General features: G+C 45.6%; 1 protein-coding gene across 1 annotated transcript in view; it reads right to left on the bottom strand.

Moving 5' to 3' along the window:
* The window catches only part of CCDC13 (coiled-coil domain containing 13), a 32,483-nt gene extending 17,892 nt beyond the window's left edge, over positions 1-14,591 (bottom strand). The window contains exons 1-6 of the mRNA XM_065935022.1: positions 14,583-14,591; positions 14,098-14,324; positions 10,158-10,306; positions 6,596-6,738; positions 4,923-5,012; positions 226-342 (exon numbers count right to left, since the gene is read on the bottom strand). Coding sequence (XP_065791094.1) covers positions 226-342; positions 4,923-5,012; positions 6,596-6,738; positions 10,158-10,306; positions 14,098-14,324; positions 14,583-14,591 — 735 coding nt within the window. The remainder of the gene's footprint in view (positions 1-225; positions 343-4,922; positions 5,013-6,595; positions 6,739-10,157; positions 10,307-14,097; positions 14,325-14,582) is intronic.
* Positions 14,592-21,762: the final 7,171 nt, after the last annotated feature.

The raw sequence follows: 21,762 nt of genomic DNA on the forward strand, positions 1-21,762 counted from the left end.
AAGGGCCTCTGTGCAGGGACCTGCAGGCGGCCAGCAATCCCCCTTACCAGATGGGTCTGTTTAAAGACCTGGTGGAAGGAAGTTACTGGATCTGGAGCCTGACCCAGAACAAGCAGCATGATGCTCACAGGACCAAACTCCTGAATGGAAGCCATTGTCCAGCGGTGCCCTTCCCAGCCCTAGTCCCAGCAATACAAGAGGACCTGAACTCTGACCCGGAAGTACCTTCTGGGCCATCCGGAGCTCCTGCTTCACAGCCTGGATCTGGTTGCGGAGGTCACTCATCTTCAAGTTTGTGGCTGCCAGCCTGTCCTGCAAGACTTTCACCTCTGGGTTCTCCGGCTGGTTGGGAAAGACAGGCGGGAGAGAAGCCTAAACAGTAATAATACTCACAGTCTCCGTTTCTTCAGGTGTGTGCAGGTACCACGCTAAGGCTCAACAAGAGGAACCCATCTCATCCTCATACCCGCTGTGAGGTAGGTCCTGTCGTCAGCCCATTGTGGATGCAGAGCAGAGGCTGGTGGAAGGTGAGCCCCTTGGCTTGAGGGACCTCAAGGGGAGTAAGGATGTGGATCCTGGCAGCCCAGCTTTGGGGGCTGAGCCCTGTGCTCAAGTGTGGCCCCCACACATGTGGACACCTGTGGTTGACCGCAGCCCGGGAGCATCTGGAAGAGGCTTTGGCTGTTCCCCACCTCCCAGACACTCACAGACTGTGGGCCCTCTGCTGTGTGCAGAGACTGGCATCACAGCAAATCCGCCCTCACTCAGGATGAAGAGGGAACGGGTTTATTTATAGAAGCCTGCCCTAGCTTGGCAGCAGGGCCACAACCATTCTAACTCAGGGCCTCCCTCTCCTAGAATCGTCAGACTGGGCCTTGGGCTCCCTTTCCTGGCAGTAAGTTCACTAAATAGAAAAAAGGACCCAGGGCTTCCCTGGTGGCTCACTGGTAAAGAATTTTCCTGCCAATGCAGGAGACACGGGTTCGATCCCTTATCTGGGAAGATCTCACATGCGGCAGAGCAACTGTGCCCATGTGCCACAGGTACTGAGCCTGTGCTCGAGAGCCCAAGAGCTGCAACTCCTGAGCCCACGTGCTGCAACTACTAAAACCTGTGCGCCCTAGTGCTTTGCAACAAGAAAAGCCACCCAATGAGAAGCCTGCACACTGCAACTAAAGAAAACCCCAAAACTCAGCATAGCCAAAAACAAATAAATGAATAACATTATTTTTTGAAAAAAGAAATCAGGACCCAGTTTAATCCCCCAGTGCCCCATTTCTGTGGCATAAAGAATTGCAGGAACCATGAAAACTCTGCCTGTTGGAGTTCTTAGCAGGGTCTTTTTTTTTTTAAATAATATTTCATGTAAACTATTTGGATGAAATTTTTCTCAAAATGGGGAGCTAATGTGCTCCCCATTTCTGGCTTCAATAGAAGTTCCTGAGGCTCACAGAACTTTGGCATTAAAGGGACTCCAGGGCCAGCCCATTCAAACCCTTTCCATAGGTGATGAAAATAAGTTCCTGAGAAGGGAAGTACATGCCCTCTCAGGCACACAGCTGGCTGAGGTGACAGCAGTAGGATTAGAAGCCTGGTCCTTCCCTTGCACCAACTGATTCTCCCAGTTTAAGCTGGGACTGATGCCTTTGCATAAAGGCAACAGGTACACTGGTTGGTGGGCTGAGGGTCCCACTAGGCAGTGACACTTGAGACCATCTGCTCCTGTCCCAAGACATCAGGTGGCTTAAACTTCTGGGAAACAGGGTGGATACCACAGCGGCTTGCTGAATTTTTCTTAGTAGGCACAGATTAAAACCTCCAGGGAATGTTGGTGAAAGATAGACCCCAGGAGATTGGGGGTGGGGAGCCCCATGGACCCCAGAAGTTCTGGGCATCCCCTGTGAAAACCACTGATCAGAGCAACTAGACCTGTACACACACAGCCAGGAAAGCCTGGACTCACAGGGTCTCCTCACCGAGGAAATGCCTGCGTCCTCACAGCGCCACCATGAGGCTGAATAGAGTAACCAGTGTGAGCAGAATTTGCAACCTGAGCGTTTAGGCAAAACACAAGGGCATCTTTTTTTTTTTTTTTTTTTAATCTAATTTTTTGTCTGTCCCTCCCCCATCTGGCTGTCTGCCATCCCTTCCCACTGCTGTTGGGGGCCTGTCTGCCTCCTGCTAAGGTGCTGTTTTAAATCTACCCTGGGTTAGGAAGCAGCAGCCCCTGCCTGACAGCCTCCCTCCTGCCCTGTCCCCCAGGCTCTGGTGGGTGGTGGTGCAGGAACTGAGAGAGCTTGAAAGCATAAGGGCACAGAAAGGCCACTCAGAGTGCATCTCAATCTGGATCCTGGGCAACCACACACCTCTCCAAGCCTCATTTTCTCGTCTGTGAAATGGGGGCATCTTATACCAGCCCCGGGGGTACCTGTGAGTATTGATGGGATAATGCATGTGCTCCTTGGGGCAGATTCTGACAGACAGTGATGCCCAGGGGGCATAACTTGACTTGGGTCGGCAGCTGGCAAAGGTGGCTGAGGGTTAGATGGTGTTGCAGTGAGGGCATCACCCCATCTGCTCTGTCAGGCTCCACACCTCACCTCCAACCCGGGAAGCTGTGCCAACCCCACCTCCTTGGCATTTCAGAGCTGTTTCTGCCCAGAGTGAGATACCACAGGCTTTCTGGGGGTCTTGGCTTTTTCCCCTGAGGGAATACCTGTCTAGGGGAGCAGACAGTGCCAAGGCCACACCCAACAACAGCTTCATGAGGCCCCATGCAGAGAGGGCGTTCAACTTCACTCTGGAATGCACTTGGAGCTCTGGACCCGGACGGGGGTGAGTCCGCAGGCTATGGCGCCTGGCCCAGGCCTGGGTTGGCCTGAACAGTCTAATGAGAGGGACATGACTATTGTTCTAGCTCTCATCAGAAGAGGTTGGGGAAGACGCGTGTCCAGAGGAGTGGAGACTGCAGCCCACCACCCACGCATCCGCATCCGTCAGAAACCTCCCAGGCTCCCTGCTGCCAGAGAACAAAGTTGGAGCTCCTGCTCCACCTACTGTCAAGGCTTCCTTCCGCGGGTGACCCCACCCCTTGTTTGTTCCCCTTTGTTATGTTCCCCTTTCCCTCCTCATGGGCCCTGGGCTGCAGCCAAATGTTGTCTAACTGATGCCCAGCTAACAGAATAGGAACAGTGACACTTTCCTGCTCTGAGCTTGTGCTGCTTCTGCTGGAAGGGCCCCCCACCTTCCTCCTCCAGCAAGGCCACCTCAGGAAGCCCTTGCCCATCCCACCTCCTGGCTGCCTCGGGTGGAGTGAGTTCCCTCTGTGAACTCTGAGCCAGGGGGCTCTCCCTGAGGGCCCTGTCCCCGCTCCTTCCTTCATTGCGCCTACTCATCTCCCCTGTTGAACCCCCTTGTGGGCAGTGGGCTGGTCTTTGATTCTCTGTGTTACAGAAAATCCCATCAGGCTCAACAAGTGACTGAATGAGCAGTTTCCCACCCAGCACAGTCCCAATCAGAGATGGGGATGTACATGGGGCAGCTTAGCAGCATCCCCCAGAGCTGGAAAAAGCGCTGAATGACACCCAGTCTGGCCCCCGCTGAGGGAGGAGCCCTTCCACTACCTCCCTAGCAATGAGACAGGTCTACACAAGACTAGCCTTCAAGAGATATGTCGCTCTGTACATGGAGGGGCCCATAACTGTTCACCGAGGAGAGGACTGAATTCTCCTTGAGACAGGCATGATGTGGCTTGACCCTGAGTCATAGACAACAGGGAAGACTGGGTGGAAAGGGGGGCACTGAACTGGGAGTACTGAGGCTTGGATTCCGTTTCACCAATTTATTTGGCTTAAGAAAACAATGGGGGGATTTCCTTTGCTGTCCAGTGATTAGAACTTGGTGCTCTCACTGCTGGGGCCCCAGGTTCAATCTCTGGTCAGGGAACTAATATCCCATAAACCATGTGGTGCAGTCAAAAAAAACAAGAACAAAAAAAACTGTCGGGAGGCCTCCTGGGATATTCTTGAGTGTATGCTCAGTTGCTCAGTCATGTCTGACTCTTTGTGACCCCATGGACTGTAGCCCATCAGGCTCCTCTGTCCATGGGGATTCTCCAGGCAAGAATACTGGAGTGGGTTGCCATGCCCCTCCTCCAAGGGATCTTTCCAACCCAGGGACTGAACCCTCATCTCCTATGTCTCCTATATTGGCAGGCAGATCCTTTACCACTGAGCCACCTGGGAAGCCTGTTCTCGAGACTCTGAGCTATTTATTGTCTGGCTTGGGTTCAGTGCCCCGCACCAGTAGCCCACTGGGTCAGACTGCCTTCCTTCATGGAGTTGTAATTCCCATTTCCTAAGTTTCATGGAGGCTCACTGGTTTAGTAAAAACTGGAATCTTGGAAACAGCCCCCATTCCCAGTAATCAATTTTACTCTGTACATTTGGAGTTCCACCAAGGGAAGACTTCCCACAATATGGATTGCCTCCCTCCAAAACCAGGGTTCCATTGAGGAAGAGTGAGCTCCCTGTTGCTGGGGTAAGGTAGAGGCTGGATGTCTCCCAGTGAGGAGGCTGTAACAGAGATCCTTCATGGCTGGGCTGAGAGCGGGACGCCAGCTGGACCAGGCCTTCCCTCCTGATCCTGAAATTCTAGAATTCCAGGGTCCTCAGGCCCCTCCTAACCTCTCTCTCTGGGAACTAAATCAATTAGACCCTCACTAGCCTTCACTGGGGCATTCCTGGCCTCAGAAGGTAGACTTCATCACTGTGCCCTGATGGCTACTCTGAGGATGCTGCTGCAGTAGTGGCACCGGCTCAGCAGTGGGGTGGAGGTGGACCCCTGAGAGAGACACCTGCGCCCCCATGGAAGAGGGGAGGCCCAGGCCTCACACACTCCCCAGCACAGAAGAGAATTCATACCAAGACTCTGTCTCCCATCTGGGTCCTCGGTGGCTTGGCTCCTGTGTCAGTGGGTCCCTTGGCTGGCAGCCTGGCCTGGGTCATCTGCAGCTGAAAAAGCAAACCTGGCACTTAATATTTGATTCTACTCAGTGGTTGTGGCACCTTGAGTGAAGGCCTCTGGTGCTGCCGTCAGACGTGCAGTCCCTGATCTCAGTAGCCTGTCTCTTCAGCTCACTTTAAGGCCCATTAATTGAAGAACTGTCCTTTACAAGCCATTCTGCGATGGGAAAGGGTTTAATTGATTGTTTGCCCCATTCCCAAGTCACGGAATGGAGCAGTCCTAGGATTCATGAACAGCTTAATAAATAATGATTCTGCAGCCATGATCTGCATCTAATAACAGCCTGGGAGACAGAAAAGGAATTACGGACTTCACCTTACACTCAAGGAAACAAGGTCAGAGACTCTAAGAAACCTGCCTGACAGGCTTGTGGGCTGGTGGCCAAGACCACCGCTATATACAGACAGTCAACCAACCCTTTAAGGGCTTCCCAGTTGTCCTTCACACCAAGACCACCTGTCTGACACGGCTGGGCATGACCCGCCCTCCCACCTCTTTGACCTCACCTTGCTCCACGGTTGGTCACATTGGCCCTCTTTCAGGCCTTTATCCATATTTAGGTCCTCTGCCCCTGCTGGGTCCCCTGTCTGGAGGCCCCAGCCTCAACCCTCCAAGTCTAGCCCCTTCTCATCCTCCAGGGACCCACTGTGCATGCTACCTCCTCGAAGGGGCCCTCGCTGCTGGTCTGACTCCAGGAGGAAAAGAATAGGACTGTTTTGCGCCTCACAGTCTCCCCAGGGCCTGGCACAGAGCCTGAGATGGTTCTCAAAAAAAAATTTGTTATAGAATAAAGAAGTTCTAATGCAATGCCAAGTATAATGCCTGAGGAGGGTTTTGGAGAACAACAGAACTGGATTTGAAGTTTGGCACCACCACATGCTGTGTGACTTGAGAAAGCCTCTAAACCTCTGCCAGCCTCAGCTCCTCCAGCCACAGAAGGAGAAGCTATGCACGTAGGTTCATTCCAGCTCCGGAGGGACCATGAGCCGCTGGGGCTGTGCCCTCGCTCAGCTGGAGGCGTTTATGATCAGCTGTGAGAGGGTAGGGGCAGCAGAGAGGGAAGGTGGACAAACGTGGGACGGACTGATGGAATGTTCCTGGTTCTAGCTTCAAGTTAGCCAGAATCCCTAATAATGTATCTAACAACATCTTTTTGGTGCTAACTACCTGCTAGGTACTGTTCTAAGCATTTTACAACATTAAGTCATTTAATCCTCAGAAAACGAGGTGAGCGCCATTATCACTGCCATGTGACTGGTGGAGGAAATCGAGGCACAGAGAGACTGTAACTGGCTCAAAGTCACAATGCAAGTCGGTGGTGGAGCTGACATTCACACCTGGGTGGTCAGGCTCCAGGCTCGCATCCTCTCCAGTGTGCTGGGTTACCTCTCCAGGCCTGCTTCCTCCTTGCTTCCCAAAACTCCCCTCTCAGCATATGACAGACTGAGGGACTCAGGGCAAACACTGGCCCAAAGTCCTTGCGAAGGACCCAAGGCATCTAAGTGCGTTCCCGCTCTGGAGGAGTGGTGTGGGGGTGTGAGGAGCCCACGGCGCACCTGAGATTCCTCACCTCCTGCTCCAGTTCCTGGATGCGGTTGCTCAGCTGCCGCACCCTGGTCTTCGCACCCTCAGACTCTGCCATCAGCACCCGGTTCTTTTTGGACAGCTCGACGATTTTGGTGGCAATCACATCCCCAGCCACACCAGCTGTCCCTAAAATGAAGGGAATCGGTGAGGTTCATTAAAAACACAGGTCCACATGTTGAACAAGCTTGCTGCTGCTGACCTGGGCCAGGCAGTGACGGGAAACCAGGAGTAGCCCTCGGCCACCTCATGTCGAAGAGGATGAGGACATGTGAGGAGAAAGAACCTGGGGAAGAAAACGAAACCTAGACGTGCAGATGGTCCAGTGGTGAGTCTTCTGATTATGTTTCCCTCCCAGGACTCAAAAGCATTACAAATCCTGGAACTAGACATCAGAAAGCGGTCAAAGCGATCTGCCCTCTCTCATCCAAAGGGCAGGCAGTGGGCTCAGAGCGAATGGGGTAAATCCTCTTCTTTTGCTTATTCTTTCCCAACTCTGTCTCCAGACAAGCCCCACTATTTTTTAAAAATAATTTTAATTAATTTATTTTTGACTGTGCTGGGTCTTCATTATTGCAGCAAGCAGGGGCTACTCTCTAGTTGCGATTCACAGGCTTCTTAATGAGATGGCTTCTCTTGCTGCACAGCAAGGGCTCAAGGGTGCACGGGCTTCAGTAGTTGCAACACCTCTGCTCAGCAGTTGTGGCTCTTGGGCTCTAGAGCACAGGCTCAGTAGTTGTGGTGCATGGGCTTAATTGCTCTGGGGCATGTGGGATCTTTCCAGATCAGGGATTGAACTGGTGTCTCCTGCATTGGCAGGTGGAATCTTTACCACTGAACCACCAGGGAAGCCCAAGCCCCACTCTTGAAGCCGCCAACCCCATGATAATAGGGGCAGCAGTAAATGGGCAGGTACAGAAATGCTAAAATATCTGGGTAAATAGAATATTTATACCGTTAAGTTCTTTAAAATATGTAATAATACAATTCAGTTCAGTTCAGTCGCTCAGTCGTGTCCGACTCTTTGCAACCCCATGGACAGCAGCACGCCAGGCCTCCCTGTCCATCACCAACACCTGGAGTTAACTCAAACTCAGGTCCATTGAGTCAGTGATGCCATCCAACCATCTCATCCTCTGTCCCCTTCTCCTCCTGACTTCAATCTTTCCCAGCATCAGGGTCTTTTCAAATGAGTCAGTTCTTCGCATCAGGTGTCCAAAGTATTAGAGTTTCAGCTTCAACATTAGTCCTTCCAATGAATATTCAGGACTGCTTTCCTTCAGGATGGACTGTTGGATCTTCTTGCAGTCCAAGGGACTCTCAAGAGTCTTCTCCAACACCACAGTTCAAAAGCATCAATTCTTTGGTGCTCAGCTTTCTTTATAGTCCAACTCTCACATCCATACATGACTACTGGATAAACCGCAGCTTTGACTAGACGGATCTTTGTTGGCAAAGTAATTTCTCTGCTTTTTAATATGCTGTCTAGGTTAGTCATAACTTTTCTTCCAAGGAGCAAGCATCTTTTAATTTCATGGCTGCAGTCACCATCTGCAGTGAAAAATAAAGTCTGTCACTGTTTCCGCTGTTTCCCCATCTATTTGCCATGAAGTGATGGGACCAGATGCCATGATCTTAGTTTTCTGAATGTTGAGTTTTAAGTCAACTTTTTCACTCTCCTCTTTCACTTTCATAAAGAGGCTCTTTAGTTCTTCTTTGCTTTCTGCCATAAGGGTGGTGTTATCTGCATATCTGAGGTTATTGATATTTCTTCTGGCAGTCTTGGTTCCAGCTTGTGCTTCATCCAGCCCAGCATTTCTCATGATATACTCTGCATATAAGTTAAACAAGCAGGGTGACAATATACAGCCTTGAGGTACTCCTTTTCCTATTTGGAGCCAGTCTGTTGTCCCATGTCCAGTTCTAACTGTTGCTTCCTAATCTGCATACAGATTTCTCAAGAGGCAGGTCAGGTGGTCTGGTATTCCCAACTCTTTCAGAATTTTCCACAGTTTGTTGTGATCCACACAGTCAAAGGCTTTGGCATAGTCAATAAAGCAGAAGTAGATGTTTTTCTGGAACTCTCTTGCTTTTTTGATGATCCAACAGATGTTGGCAGTTTGAAATCTGGTTCCTCTGCCTTTTCTAAATCCAACATCTGGAAGTTCACGGTTCATGTATAATGGTTGAAAGAAAATAGGATTCTCTGATGAGATTTCCAGCATACACAGATACAATACTTAAGAGTTGTACTGTAAGGGGGAGGGTAAAGGGGTCCATATGGTGGTAAAATTTCTTCATCCCACTTGAGTGGTAAAATAATACTTCTAAGTAGGCCATGAAAAGTTGTGTGTTGTAAGCACTAGCTCAATCATTAAAGAATTGTACAAAGAAATGGAAAAACTAAAGCAAACATGAAAAATCCAGTCAAAGGAAAACCAGTTTATCAGCTGTCAGCAGCCTGGTTTAGAAACATGAACTGAGCCTGTCAGACTTTCCTCTTCAAAACATGAAGACATCTCCTCTCCCCCTGGAGCCTCTCAGCCTTGAGAGACAGCCTTGCAAAAGCTGCCCCTTTGCATCTGAAACCCAAGCCAGGTTAGGTGTTGCCTTCTCTTCAGTATAGCTTTATTTTAGACAGAAAAGGCCAAAGAATGGAGGGAGGCATAAGAGTTTTTAAGATACCAAATTCCCCTTGCTTTTTAATTCAGCACTGGTCCTCTGGGTGCACCTACTCTTAAGGGCATTTACTAGCAAAGGCAGAGCGGATGCTCCAGCAGATGCCAGATGAGGCGTATTGCCCTCTGTGATTGGTGACACTGACTTTGTACTTTCTTAGTCAGTCACCTGGGAATTGCTAAATGCATGGAGCAGAGGAAATCAGGGCCACATCTGTAAGAACAAGGTCTAGCTTAGAACCACAGAGTCAGTGGTCATGTCCAGTCCATACCACAGGGCTAACATACCCAAGGTCCCTAACAGGCCCATGGGGTCAAGGTCTCAAGCAGCAGAGCCAGGGTCCAAGTCAGACTTGAAGGGACAAGGTCCACTCTAGATGCCACTGGATTATAGGAAATCCCCCGGGAACAGCCAAATTCCCTGTCTTATCTACCCTTCTGGCCCAGTAACAGCAAGAGGTATAGAGTAAATGCCTATTTCTACGGGGGCTTTTTTCACGTCCATGTTTGAGCCAGATCATCGAGATAGAATGGATGCCATCAGCCCACCAAACATGCAGCAAATGCCCTGGAGAACTATCATGAGTCCCAGCGGATTCATCCACACTGCCTGGAATGCCTGCCCTCTGCCTCTGCTGTTCTCGTGCTCCCAGTTCCTGGCATGCTGGCCCACTCTGCCTGCTCCATTCCTCTCCCTCTCCCTCATTTCTGGAACTCGTGTGGACAAGCTTGATTACAGCTGACCCTTGCACTCTCTCTTCACACTTGCCCTCCGGAACTTGCTGTTTGTCTGCCCCGTAGGCTCCATGGCAGCTGGGCCAGCCGACCTGGACTTCAGGGTAGGAGCTGTCATGATAGTGGTGCAGTTACCTGTAAAGGCAAATCTGTCTTCTTCTATTTTCTTCTTGAGATGTTTGATTTCAAAGTCCCTCTCCTTCAGCAACTTATATAATCGCCCGTTCTCATCCACTGTTTCCCGGAGTTGCTCCCGAAGCTGTTCAATCTCATCTTCAAGCACCCTGCAAGGGAAAAGCAGAATCACAGGGGGCTCAGGCCTCCGTGGCCAGGTTTGTTGTCCCTGGCTGGGTACTGGGTGGTGACTAGAACTGTTCTGTATAAAACAGGAAGGAGAAATTAAGGGAAATCTCAATGAGCAGATTTTTAGCATACTGTTCTCAAAACAGTGATCAAGGACACATGCACATAAGTGAAGGGAGCAACAAGCTTTGAATGCTGTGGTTTATTAGGGGTTCAACAGAGCTACGTAAAACCCTGCCCAGAGAATTCATACTCCTTTCCAGCATCTGTGGAACATGCATAAAAATGTATTGTAGGCTTCAAAGGCAGTCTTATCAAACTCCAAATAATGAGCATCATGCAGACCATTTTCTTTAATATTAATTATCTAAAATTAGAAATCAATACTAAAAAAGGGCAAAAATTCAGAAAAGAACTTCATATGCTTGGAACTAAACTTACACATACACACACACTGCTAAGTTATTTATGGGTTAAGAAGAAATCATAATGTGTATTATGAAGCATTTAGAATGAATTGACTGTAGAAGCAATATATTTGAAAGCTTGTGAACAGCAGCTAAAGTGATACTTAGAAGGAAATTTATAGTCTTAATTTTTTAAAGATTTTTTGATACGGACCATTTTTTTAAAGTCTTTATTGAATTTGTTACAATATTGCTTTTTTTTATAATTTAAGATTATTTATTTTAAAATTTTTGGCTGCGCTGGGTCTTGGTTGCTGTGTACAGGCTTTCTTCTAGTGGTGGCTCATGGGCTTAGTTGTGCCACAGTATGTGGGATCTTCCTGGAGCAGGGATTGAATCTGTGTCCGCTGCATTGAAAGCTGATTCTTAACCCACTGGACCACAAGGGAAGCCCTGCTTCTCTTTTTCGTTTTGGTTTTTTGGCCCCGAAGCATGTGGATCTTAGCTTTCCAACAGGAATCTGCAGCCCCTGCACTGGAAGGCAAAGCCTCAACCAGTGAGTGGACCACCAGGGAAGGCCCTCTAGTTTTCCTTGCATATTGGATCATAGAAAAAGTAAGAGAATGCCAGAAAAACATCTGCTTCTGCTTCATTGACTATGCTAAAGCCTTTGACTGTGTGGATCACAACAAACTGTGGAAAAGTTCTTAAAGAGGTGGGAATACCAGACCATCTTACCTGCCTACTGAGAAACCTTATGCAGGTCAAGAAGCAATAGTTAGAACCGGATATGGAACAATGGACTGGTTCAAAATTGGGAAAGGAGTAGGTCAAGGCTTATTTAACTTCTATTCTTATTTAACTTCTATGCGTATATTCACCCTGCTTATTTAACTTCTGTGCAGAGTATGCGAAATGCTGGACTGGATGAAGCTCAACCTGGAATCAAGATTGCTGGGAGAAATATCTATAACCTCAGATATGCAGATGACACCACCCTTATGGCAGAAAGCAAAGAGGAACTAAAGAACCTCTTGATGATGGTGAAAAAGGAGAGTGAAAAAGCTGGCTTAAAACTCAACATTCAAAAAACAAAGATCCTGGCATCCAGTCCCATCACTTCATGGCAAATAGATGGGGAAACTATGGAAACAGTGAGAGGCTTTATTTTGGGGGGCTCCAAAATCACTGTGGACAGTGACTACAGCCATGAAATTCAAACACGCTTGCTCCCTGAAAGAAAAGCTATGACAAACCTTGACAGCATATTAAAAGCAGAGACTTTACTTTGCCAACAAAGATCCGTCTAGTCAAAGCAATGGCTTTTCCAGTAGTCATGTATGGATGTAAGAGTTGGACTGTAAAGAAAGCTGAGTGCCGAAGAAACGATGCTTTTGAACTGTGGTATTAGAGAAGACTCTTGAGATCAAGTCCCTTGGACTGCAAGGAGATCAAACCGGTCAATCCTAAAGGAAACCAACCCTGAATATTCATTGGAAGGACTGAGGCTAAAGCTGAAGCCCTAATACTTTGGCCACCTGATGTGAAGAACTGACTTATTAGAAAAGACCCTAATGCTGGGAAAGATTGAAGGCAGGAGGAGAAGAGGACCACAAAGGACAAAATGGTTGGATAGCATCACTGACTAAATGGACATGAGTTTGAGCAAGATGGAGCATCTGGGAGATGGTGAAGGACAGGGAAACCTGGTGTAATGCAGTCCATGGGGTCACAAAGAGTTGGACATGACTGAGTGACTGAACAACAATTAGAAGAGCAAAGAGGACTGTCTAAGCCTTAAGCTGAGGCCAGGGCTCTGGGTCTCATGTTAACCCAACAGGAAATCAGAATAGGCGACTGGTATTGTATGTTTTACATTGTCTTGCAACGCTTTTTTCAGAATTTTAAAACATGAGAAATGTGTGATTGATGGGTCTGTGATTGTCTCTATCATTAGGCATGAAACCAGCTCCATAGAGGCAGTTGCTCAGGAAGTAAATAAGTTATAGAAATTTTGCATGTGTGTCTGCTCAGTTGCTTCACTTGTGTCCGACTCTTTGCAACCTATGGACTGTAGCCCACCAGGCCCCTCTGTCCATGGGATTCTCCAGGCAAGAATACTGGAATGGGTTGCCATGCCCACCTCCCGGGATCTTCCCAACCCAGGGATTGAACCTGCATCTCTTATGGCTTCTACATTGGCAAGCTTATTCTTTACCATTAGTGCCAATTGGGAAGCTCAAAGGTAACAGTAATTATTGTTGTTTTGTTTAATTGCTAAGTCATGTCCAACTTTCTTGTGACCCCATGGACTGTAGCCTACCAGGCTTCTCTGTCCACAGCATTTCCCATGCAAGATACTGGACTGGGTTGCCATTTCCTTCTCCCGAGGGTCTTCCCGCCCCAGGAGTCAAACCTGGATCTCTTGCATTGCAGGCAGATTCTTTACCACTGAGCCACGTGGGAAGCTCAACTAATTAATAGATAACGGCTATTATTAATAATATTGTTGGATACCAACAGCTCAAGTATCCACAAATTCCACTTTCTCCAACTTGGGGAAAGATCATTTGGAAATCAGTCTGGGGTTAACTTAGATCTAATATTTAGGAGCCCTATGAATTTTTTCAATTATTGATATCTTAATTTTTTCTAATTAACATTTTTCAGTAGAACATTGTGAAAACTGAGAAACCATGAAAAGTAGAATTGTAGATGGAGAAAATAGATTCTAGGTGAAACCAGAAGCAAAGAGATAGCTCAGCAACTGTGATTTTTTTTTTTTTTAGCAAAATAGCTAGCAAACTTTTGTATCAGTGGAGATTTCTGCTTCTAATAGCCTATATAAATCACTGCATCTGTATGACACCATCAAATTTAGAGCAAAATGAGAAGATTTTGGACTCTTCAACTTTTTCATCAACTATATAAAAGCAAGGAATCCATCAAGTGCTTCTTTATGAGAGGTAGGTTTATGTGTCCTTATGTGTCAGGAAAGGGAAGTTGGGGCAGAACAGTCTCAGGTGAGGTTTGGAGCAGTGATCATCTGTGAGATACCAGAGCCAGCCAACTGGCTTCTCAAAAACCAATTTTTTCTTAATAAACTACACCTTGATGGGTTTCAAAATTTTCCATTTGGCTTCACATGGTTTTTGAATAAATTTCATGCCAAATTATGTCTATACACCCACAGACCCTCTATCAGATGCAAGAGTCTTCAGTAACAATCTCTATGTCAAAACCTCTTGAGTCTCAGTTGATAAACACACATCTAGCCAACTGGACTGTCGAACTGTCTGCAGTCATTCTCCCCTTCTTCCCTACCTCCCTGCGATGCCCCTGGGAGAGTCCAAGCTTACATTTACCTCTGCTCAAAGCTGGTTTTCGAGTTCTGCTCCCCAGCTTGGAGGACGCTAAGGCCATCAGACATCTCCAGGGGCTCTTTTTGGTCATCACCTCTGCTTTGGAGGCTCAGTTCTTTTTCCTTCCGTTTCTCCATCTGCTTCTGTAACCTTTTGTGCTGCATCTCTTGCATGGCTCTAAACTGGAGCCTCAAGGTGTCCTGTGAGCCTTCATCCTCTGTCGTCTTGCCCTCGGAGTAGGAAAAGGAGCCTGAGCTGAAGCAAACTCTACGAAGTGCTTCTTTCTCAAGAGTGCTCAACTCGTAGTAAGCCCTGTTTACAACTCCCCAAACCTGGAGTTTCCTGCTTAGCTTTGCAGGTGTCCATGTGGAAGCTTGGAAGACCCACCCTCACTTCAGATCCCCTGAAAGCAACAGCTGAACTGTGCTGTCACTGCCCCACCCCACCCCCGACACACCCTTCCATCCCTGACTGTGCCATCAGGATACTCTCCCCATTACTCAGAGTCAACAGTAGATTCCTTCCTATCCCTGTAAGCAGTGGCTGTCAACTCTAGCTGAACATTAGAATCTCCTAGGAGCTTCTAAAATATAACAATGCTGTGGCACATCCCTGGACCAATTAAATATCAATTCCTAGGAATGGGACTCAGATATCATTCCTGTTTTTTTAAAAAAAAATATTTATTTGGCTGTAGCAGTTCTTCGTTGCCGCATACAGGATCTTTAGTTGTGGCATATGGGATCTACTTCCCTGATTAGGGATCGAACCCGAGCCCCCTGCATTGGCAGCGCGGAGTCCTAACCACTGGACCACCAGGGAAGTCCCTAATTACTGCTTTTAGTTGAGGTATAATTTTAAATTGAATTATAATTTACATGAGTAAAGTGAGTGTACAACTCAATAAATCTTTACACAGGTATACACCCTGGCTCCGGCCAGGCCTCCTGGCGGCTACTTGCTCTCTTGACTCCAGCCGGAACCATTCTGTAGTTTTCCCTGCACTTACAGTGTTTGCTCCACTGCTCCCCATCTCTAGCTGCAGAAGCTCCGTCGGTTCTTCAGACGCTGTCCTGCGCTGTCCTGGCAACCGTCACCAGGGAAACCAGCCACGACGCCGCGTGACGTCATCATGCGTCTACGGCGGCCAAGAGGGCGCCGGGAGCTCGGAAAGGGACGGAGGTGCAGACTACCTGGGTTTAGCAGGTAAGTCAGCCATTGCGGAGGGGTAATGGAACGGGGCGTCTTGCGTCTTGAGACTTTAAAGTTGAGCTAGTGGTCCACTTCCAGACGTGTTTTAAAAGTTTTGTGGGCCAAACGTTCTACGCAGAGATGCGCATCCCGCAGTCCTGCTGGAAAAAGGTAAAGTGAACGATCCCACCATGAAATTTAACGTAGCCTTTCAGAATCTCTTTGGAAAATATAGAACAGTGTCGGGAAAAGGTTATTTTGTGCCAGTGAGTGTAAAAGGCAAGGCACGAAATAGTAACTGCTAAATAAATATAGTTATGTTTTTAAAACTAGGACCAGAGGGACTTCCCTGGCAGTCCAGTGGTTAGGGCTCTGCGCGTCCACTTCAGGGGGCGCGAGTTCAATCCCTGGCCTGGGAATAAGATCCCGCATGGCGTGGCCAAAACAAAACAAAAACTAGGAACGGAACATGACTGAGGAGGAATGCAAAGAAATATTAAAGTTAAAAATGGTTGTATTCGAGTGCTGGAATTGCAGTGGTGTGTTTTTATTTTTGCACTTTAGAGGATTTAAAAATATAGAGTACATGGTTTATTTCCATAATGGAAAACATTTGTGTGTTTGTTTTCTTCTTTAAGATACTTCCCAATTTAAGTCACTACTAGATGCAGGTCTTCAGAAAGTCTTCAGAAATTTCATGGTTTTTTTTTTTTTTTTCTTATAAGGCATTCACTCCACAGACATGCATGAAGGTGGGGCACCGGACCACATATTGCAGAACTCTAGTGCAGTATCACAGTCAGAATATTGATGTTGATCATTGTACTTGTATTCGTTTGTGTGTATGTTTACTTTTATACCGTTTTATCATGCTTAGGCTTGCATATCCACTATCATCTTCAAATATTGAACACTTAAATCACCACAAGGATTCCTCTTTTTGGGCTTTTATTACCACATCCACTTTCCTCCCTCCTCACTTCCAAAGGGAGTGACCACTAATGTGTTCTCTATTTCTAAAATTTTGTCATTTCAGAAATGTTATATAAATGGAATAATATAGATTTCTGGAGATTCATCCAGATTGTTGTATGTGTCAGTTTGTTCCTTTTCATTGCCGAGTAGTTTTCTATGATATGCATGTACAACATCTTGTTTAAACCATTTGCCCCTCAGAGGACATCTGGGCTCTTTCTAGTAGTGGGCAGTTACAAATAAAGGGGCTTCCCTGGTGGCTCAGATGGTAAAGAATTAGCCTGCAGTGCAGGAGACTCAGGTTCAATCCCTGGGTCAGAAAGATCCCCTCGAGAAGGGAATGGCTACCTACTCTAGTATTCTTGCCTGGAGAATTCCATGGAGAATAAGATCCTGGTGGGCTACAGTCCATAGGGTCACAGAGTTGGACAGGACTGAGCAACTAACAGACACATGAGGAGGATTACAAATAAAGCTGATACAAACATTCATATGTAGATTTTTGTGGGAACTTAACGCTTTCATTTTTCCAGGATAGATGCCCAAGAGTCCAGCTGTATGATAATCACATGTTTAGTTTTATAAAAAACCATCAATCTTTTCTGTAGAGTGCGTCTACCATTTTACATTTCTACCAGTAGTGTATGAGTGATCCACTTTCTCCACATCTTTGCCAGTACTTGATTTGTCACTATTTTTTATTATAGACATACTGGTAGATGTGTAGTGACATCATTGTGGTTCTACTGTGCATAAAAATAATGATATTGAACATTTTTTTCAGGTACTCATTTGCCATCTGTGTATCTTTGGTGCAGTTCATGTCTTTTGGCCAACTTATAGCTGTTGATTTTTGAGAATTCTTCATATGTTCTAGATATTAATCACTTGTTGTACTGTAGTTTGCAAGTATTTTCTCCCATTCTGTAGCTAACTTCTCTTTACATGAGTTTTCACAGAACAAAAGTTTTGACTCGTTCCAATTTACCGTTGTCTTTCTTTCAGTGTTGAGTGTAAGAACCCCTTGCATAGCTCTGGATCCCGAAGATTTCCCCTTATGATTTTCTAAAAGCATTAGAGTCTTATGTTTGTGATTTATTTTGACATAATTTTTATGTAAGATGTGAGGTTTAGGTTGAGATTCTTCTTTTTTTTTAACCTATGGATGTCCAGTTGCTTCAGCACTATTTGTTGAAAAGTATCCTTCCTCAACTGAATTGCTTTTGAGTCTTTGTAAAAAATCAGTTGTGTAAATTCTACAACAAAAAGCCACCCAGTTTAAAAATAGGCAAAGGACTTGAAGAGACATTCCTTTCAAGAAGATAAACAGATGGCTAATAGGCACATGCAAAGATGTTTGGCATTACTATCCATTAAAGAAATGCAAATCAAAGCCACAGTGGTGTACCACTCCATACACATTAGAATGGCTATTACTTTTTTTAAAATGGAAAATAATGTATTGTTCAAGAGTGGGAAAATTGAAACCCTTATGCATTGCTGGTGGGAAAGTAAAATGGTGCAGCCATTGTAGAAAAGTTTGGAAGTTCCTCAAAAATTTAAACATAGATTATGATCCAGCAACTCACTTCTGAGTATATACCCAAAATATGAAAGTAGATGGATACTTGTACACCATTGTCCACAGTAGCATTATTCACAATGCCCAAAAGATATAAACAATCCAAATATCCATCTCCAGTTGAATGGATAAGCAAAGTGTAGTAATATCCATTAAATGGAATATTATTCACCTGTAGAAATGAATGAAGTACTGACACATGCTCCAACATGGATGAACCTTGAAAAACATGCTAAGTGAAATAAGCCAGACATAAAAGGACAACTATTGTATGATTCCATTTATATTAGGTACCACACGACTGAAGCGACTTAGCAGCAGCAGCAGCAGCAGAGTAGAGACAGGTAGTAGAATAGAGATTGTAGGGAGCAGGGGAAGAGAGAAATGGGGAGTTATTAAAGAGGATGAAGTTTCCGTTTGGAATGATGAAAAGGTTATGGAGGCCAATGATGGTAATGGTTGCATAGTATTTTAAGTATACTCAGTATCGCTGAATTGTACACTTAAAAATGCTTAAAGTAGTTAATTGTTATATTTATTTTGGGCTTCCCTTGTGGCTCAGCTGGTAAAGAATCCACCTGCAATGCAGGAGACCTGGGTTCAGTCCCTGGGTTGGGAAGATCGCCTAGAGAAGAGAAGGGCTACCCATTCCAGTATTCCGTCCTGGAGAATTCCATGGACTGTATAGTCCATGGGGTTGCAAAGAGTCAGACAACTGAGCGACTTTCACTTTCACTTTTCTTTCATGTATATTTTACATATAGTTATTTTTTAATCAGTTGAGCATGTTTGTGTGGATCTAGCTGACCCTTTTTCTAATCCCTAAATTAGGTCCTTCCCATAGTTCAACATAGCTCCAACTTTAAGCTGGAACCTTTATCTTTTCCAAGGTGATAAGATAGATTTCCCTTCACTGAAATAATATTCTCTTTCCCACAAATAAGTAAATATAACATAACCAGTCAGTGATCCTACCCTTACTATGAGAAGCAAAGTTGAAGAAAGTCTTTCAGAAGTAAGAATACCTAGGTTTTAACTCTTGGACATTAGTCAAGTCACAAACCTCAACTTTCTTCTTAAAATAGCAATAGTAAGTTTGTTTTCATGATAATCAAATAGGTCACGAAAGTGATCTGTAAACTGAAATGCTCTTCAGCTGTCATGCATTATTACAGCCTTAGCTGTTTAGTCTCAAAATGAAAGTAAGCTTTGCTGCAGCTTAAAACCAAGGTTCCATTTGTCTCTCGCCATTTCACAGTTCTCTTCTTAATGGATCTTGGCTTTGCAGGTCCAAAATCTAATTTGGTCATTAAACCAGGAGTGTCATTTGGGACCAGACTTATGTCATCCATGATATTAAGTGATTAACCTGTAAACAAGAACACTAAGACACTAGTTTACACTAGGGGATTGTGACCCATATCCAGAGCTCCTCCTTTTCCAGGATCAGACACTCATGAAGCCAAAAGAGTCATCAGAAAGATATTGTGGGCAATTGAGAGCAAACAGAAGCAAACTGCATTGAAATATTTTTAACTTAGGGTTAGAAAGAGAGTGCTAAGTCACGTCCGACTCTTGGGATCCCGTAAACTGTAGCCTGCCAGGCTCTTCTGTCCACGGGATTCTCCAGGTAAGAATACTGGAGAGGGCTGCCATTTCCTTCTCCAGGGGAACTTCCCAACCCAGGAATTGAACCCAGATCTCCCGCATTGCAGGCAGATGCTTTACTGACTGTGCTACGTGGGAAACTATTAAATATTCTACTTCACAATCAGAAGCATGCTACAGATAAAAATTGTCCATTGTCTCCGAGTTCAAGTTCCTTTCTCGCCGGAAGGTGCTGGATACACATTGCCAGTTTTCTTCTTCATCTCATCATGGATTTGGGCTTTTTTTGTTGGCCACCAGCCTCTCAGACTCCCCCCTACCCTACCCCGCTGCCCTTCTACACTCTATGTTTTAATTTAACACCATTCTGGCTATAGTCATGTCCTATTTTATCTGTGGAGCAATTTTGTCTTAAGATGTGTTTGTATATATGGTGATCTCATTCATCATACGTTGACTTCATTAGAAAACTCGGTGTTCTGCCAAGATTCATCAGTCCTTAGTTCCAGGGGACCACTCTGATGGCTCTCCCCCAAGCATAATGTACTGGTAATATATTTTATATTTTCTCCCCAAATTTCTCAGTTTCACTCTTGGCTCACATCATGGTCTTTCAAAACATTTGGATGAAAGTCACCTTTTCTTAGAGGTAATTGGTTTATTCCATGTTGATAAGGTCCCCAATACCTTGTCTACTTACTAGGTTTTAATTTACTGCCTCCACAGTAAGACCATGTATATGTGAGAATCTCAACTTTCTTTTTTAAAAACTGAAGTATAGTTGATTTAAAATATTGTTAATTACTGCTGTCCAGCAAAGTGATTTACTTATACATATTACATTTTTATATTCTTTTCTACTATGTTTTATCATAGGATATTGAATATAGTTCTGTGTGCTATATAGGTTTTTGTTGTTTATCCGTTCTCTATATAAAAGTTTACATCTGCTAACCCCACCCTTCCACTCCATCCCTTCCCCAACCCCTTTCCCCTTGGCAACCATCAGTCAGCCCTCTATGTGATTCTGTTTTTTCATAGATACGTTCATTTGTGTCATATTTTAGATTCCACATGTAAGTGATATCATATGGTATTTGTCTTTCTGACTTACTTCACTTAATGTGATCATCTCTAGTTGTATCACTCAGCTTCCTTCTTATAAAGACCAAAACAAATATTGGCCGAGGATTTTTATATATGAAAAAACCTGATAATAAAGCAGATATTGGAAAAAAGTATTAGATTTGGGACCTGATGGGAACTGAGTATGTGTGTGTGCAGTGAGAGGGGGAAATGAAGGGAGGGAAGAGCAAGTATTTTTTGGATCGGCACTGCTTTATGTATATGCCTTCTGTTCCATCATGCAGTCTTTCCACAGTACCGAGGTCTCAAGTTCTGGATTTGGGTCCCAGCTCTGTCATTTTTCAATTATATGGACTTGAGTAAATTATAGCTTTCCACATTGAAAAAGTCAGGATAATACTTACTTCAGTTTTTGTGAGGGACTAGTAGAGAGTATGGGCTTCCCCGGTGGTTCAGTGGACTTGGGAAATGGCTGCAGCATTCTTGCCTGGGAAATCCCGTGGACAGGGGAGCCTGGCAGGCTGCAATCCATGGGGTTGCGAAAGAGTCAGACATGACTTTGTGACTGAACAACAGCAAAGTGGAGAGTATAAATACATTCTATTTATTTTTGGCTGCGCTGGGACTTCCTTGCTGTGTGCTGGTTTTTAGTTGCAAACGTTGTTACCACAGTGGACCGTGCATTGTGTTTTAAACTCAAATATAGCAAGATTTATAAAAAGCTAAAAGTTCACTGTGGCCTGGAAGAGTTCAGAGTAATTTACCAAAGGTAGAATAGGGTTGGGTCTTTAAGGAGTACACTGAATTGACTGGGAGTGGGGAAGGGGAACATTCAGGAAAGGACTAGAGGCCGAGTGGGTGTCGGGGACAGTGGTGGGCACAGGGCTTTGGTGTCAGGGGCTCTGCTGGAGCCAGGGGGCAGGACAGGAGGTGAAGGGCCTAGGTTTAGTGGTGGCAAACAAGGAGAAGAGAACAAATCTGAGCAATGAAGGACTCAGCTTATGAAAAATGGCAGGGCTTGGTGTCTGGCTTACTAGTGATAAATGAATGGGAGGAGGGAAAGACACTTCTAAGAGTTTGAGCCCAGGGTGTGACGGTGGGAGATGGAGGTGACTGACAGGAACCAGTGATCTCAGAAGGAGCACCAGTGGGGAAGAGAGGAAGTACAGCTGTAGACAAGCTGATAAGAGGGCTCCAGCGGAAAGGTATGGTGATGGCATTTCTAC

This window comes from Muntiacus reevesi, chromosome 4, assembly GCF_963930625.1.
Source record: "Muntiacus reevesi chromosome 4, mMunRee1.1, whole genome shotgun sequence".
NCBI classification, from domain to species: Eukaryota; Metazoa; Chordata; class Mammalia; order Artiodactyla; family Cervidae; genus Muntiacus; species Muntiacus reevesi.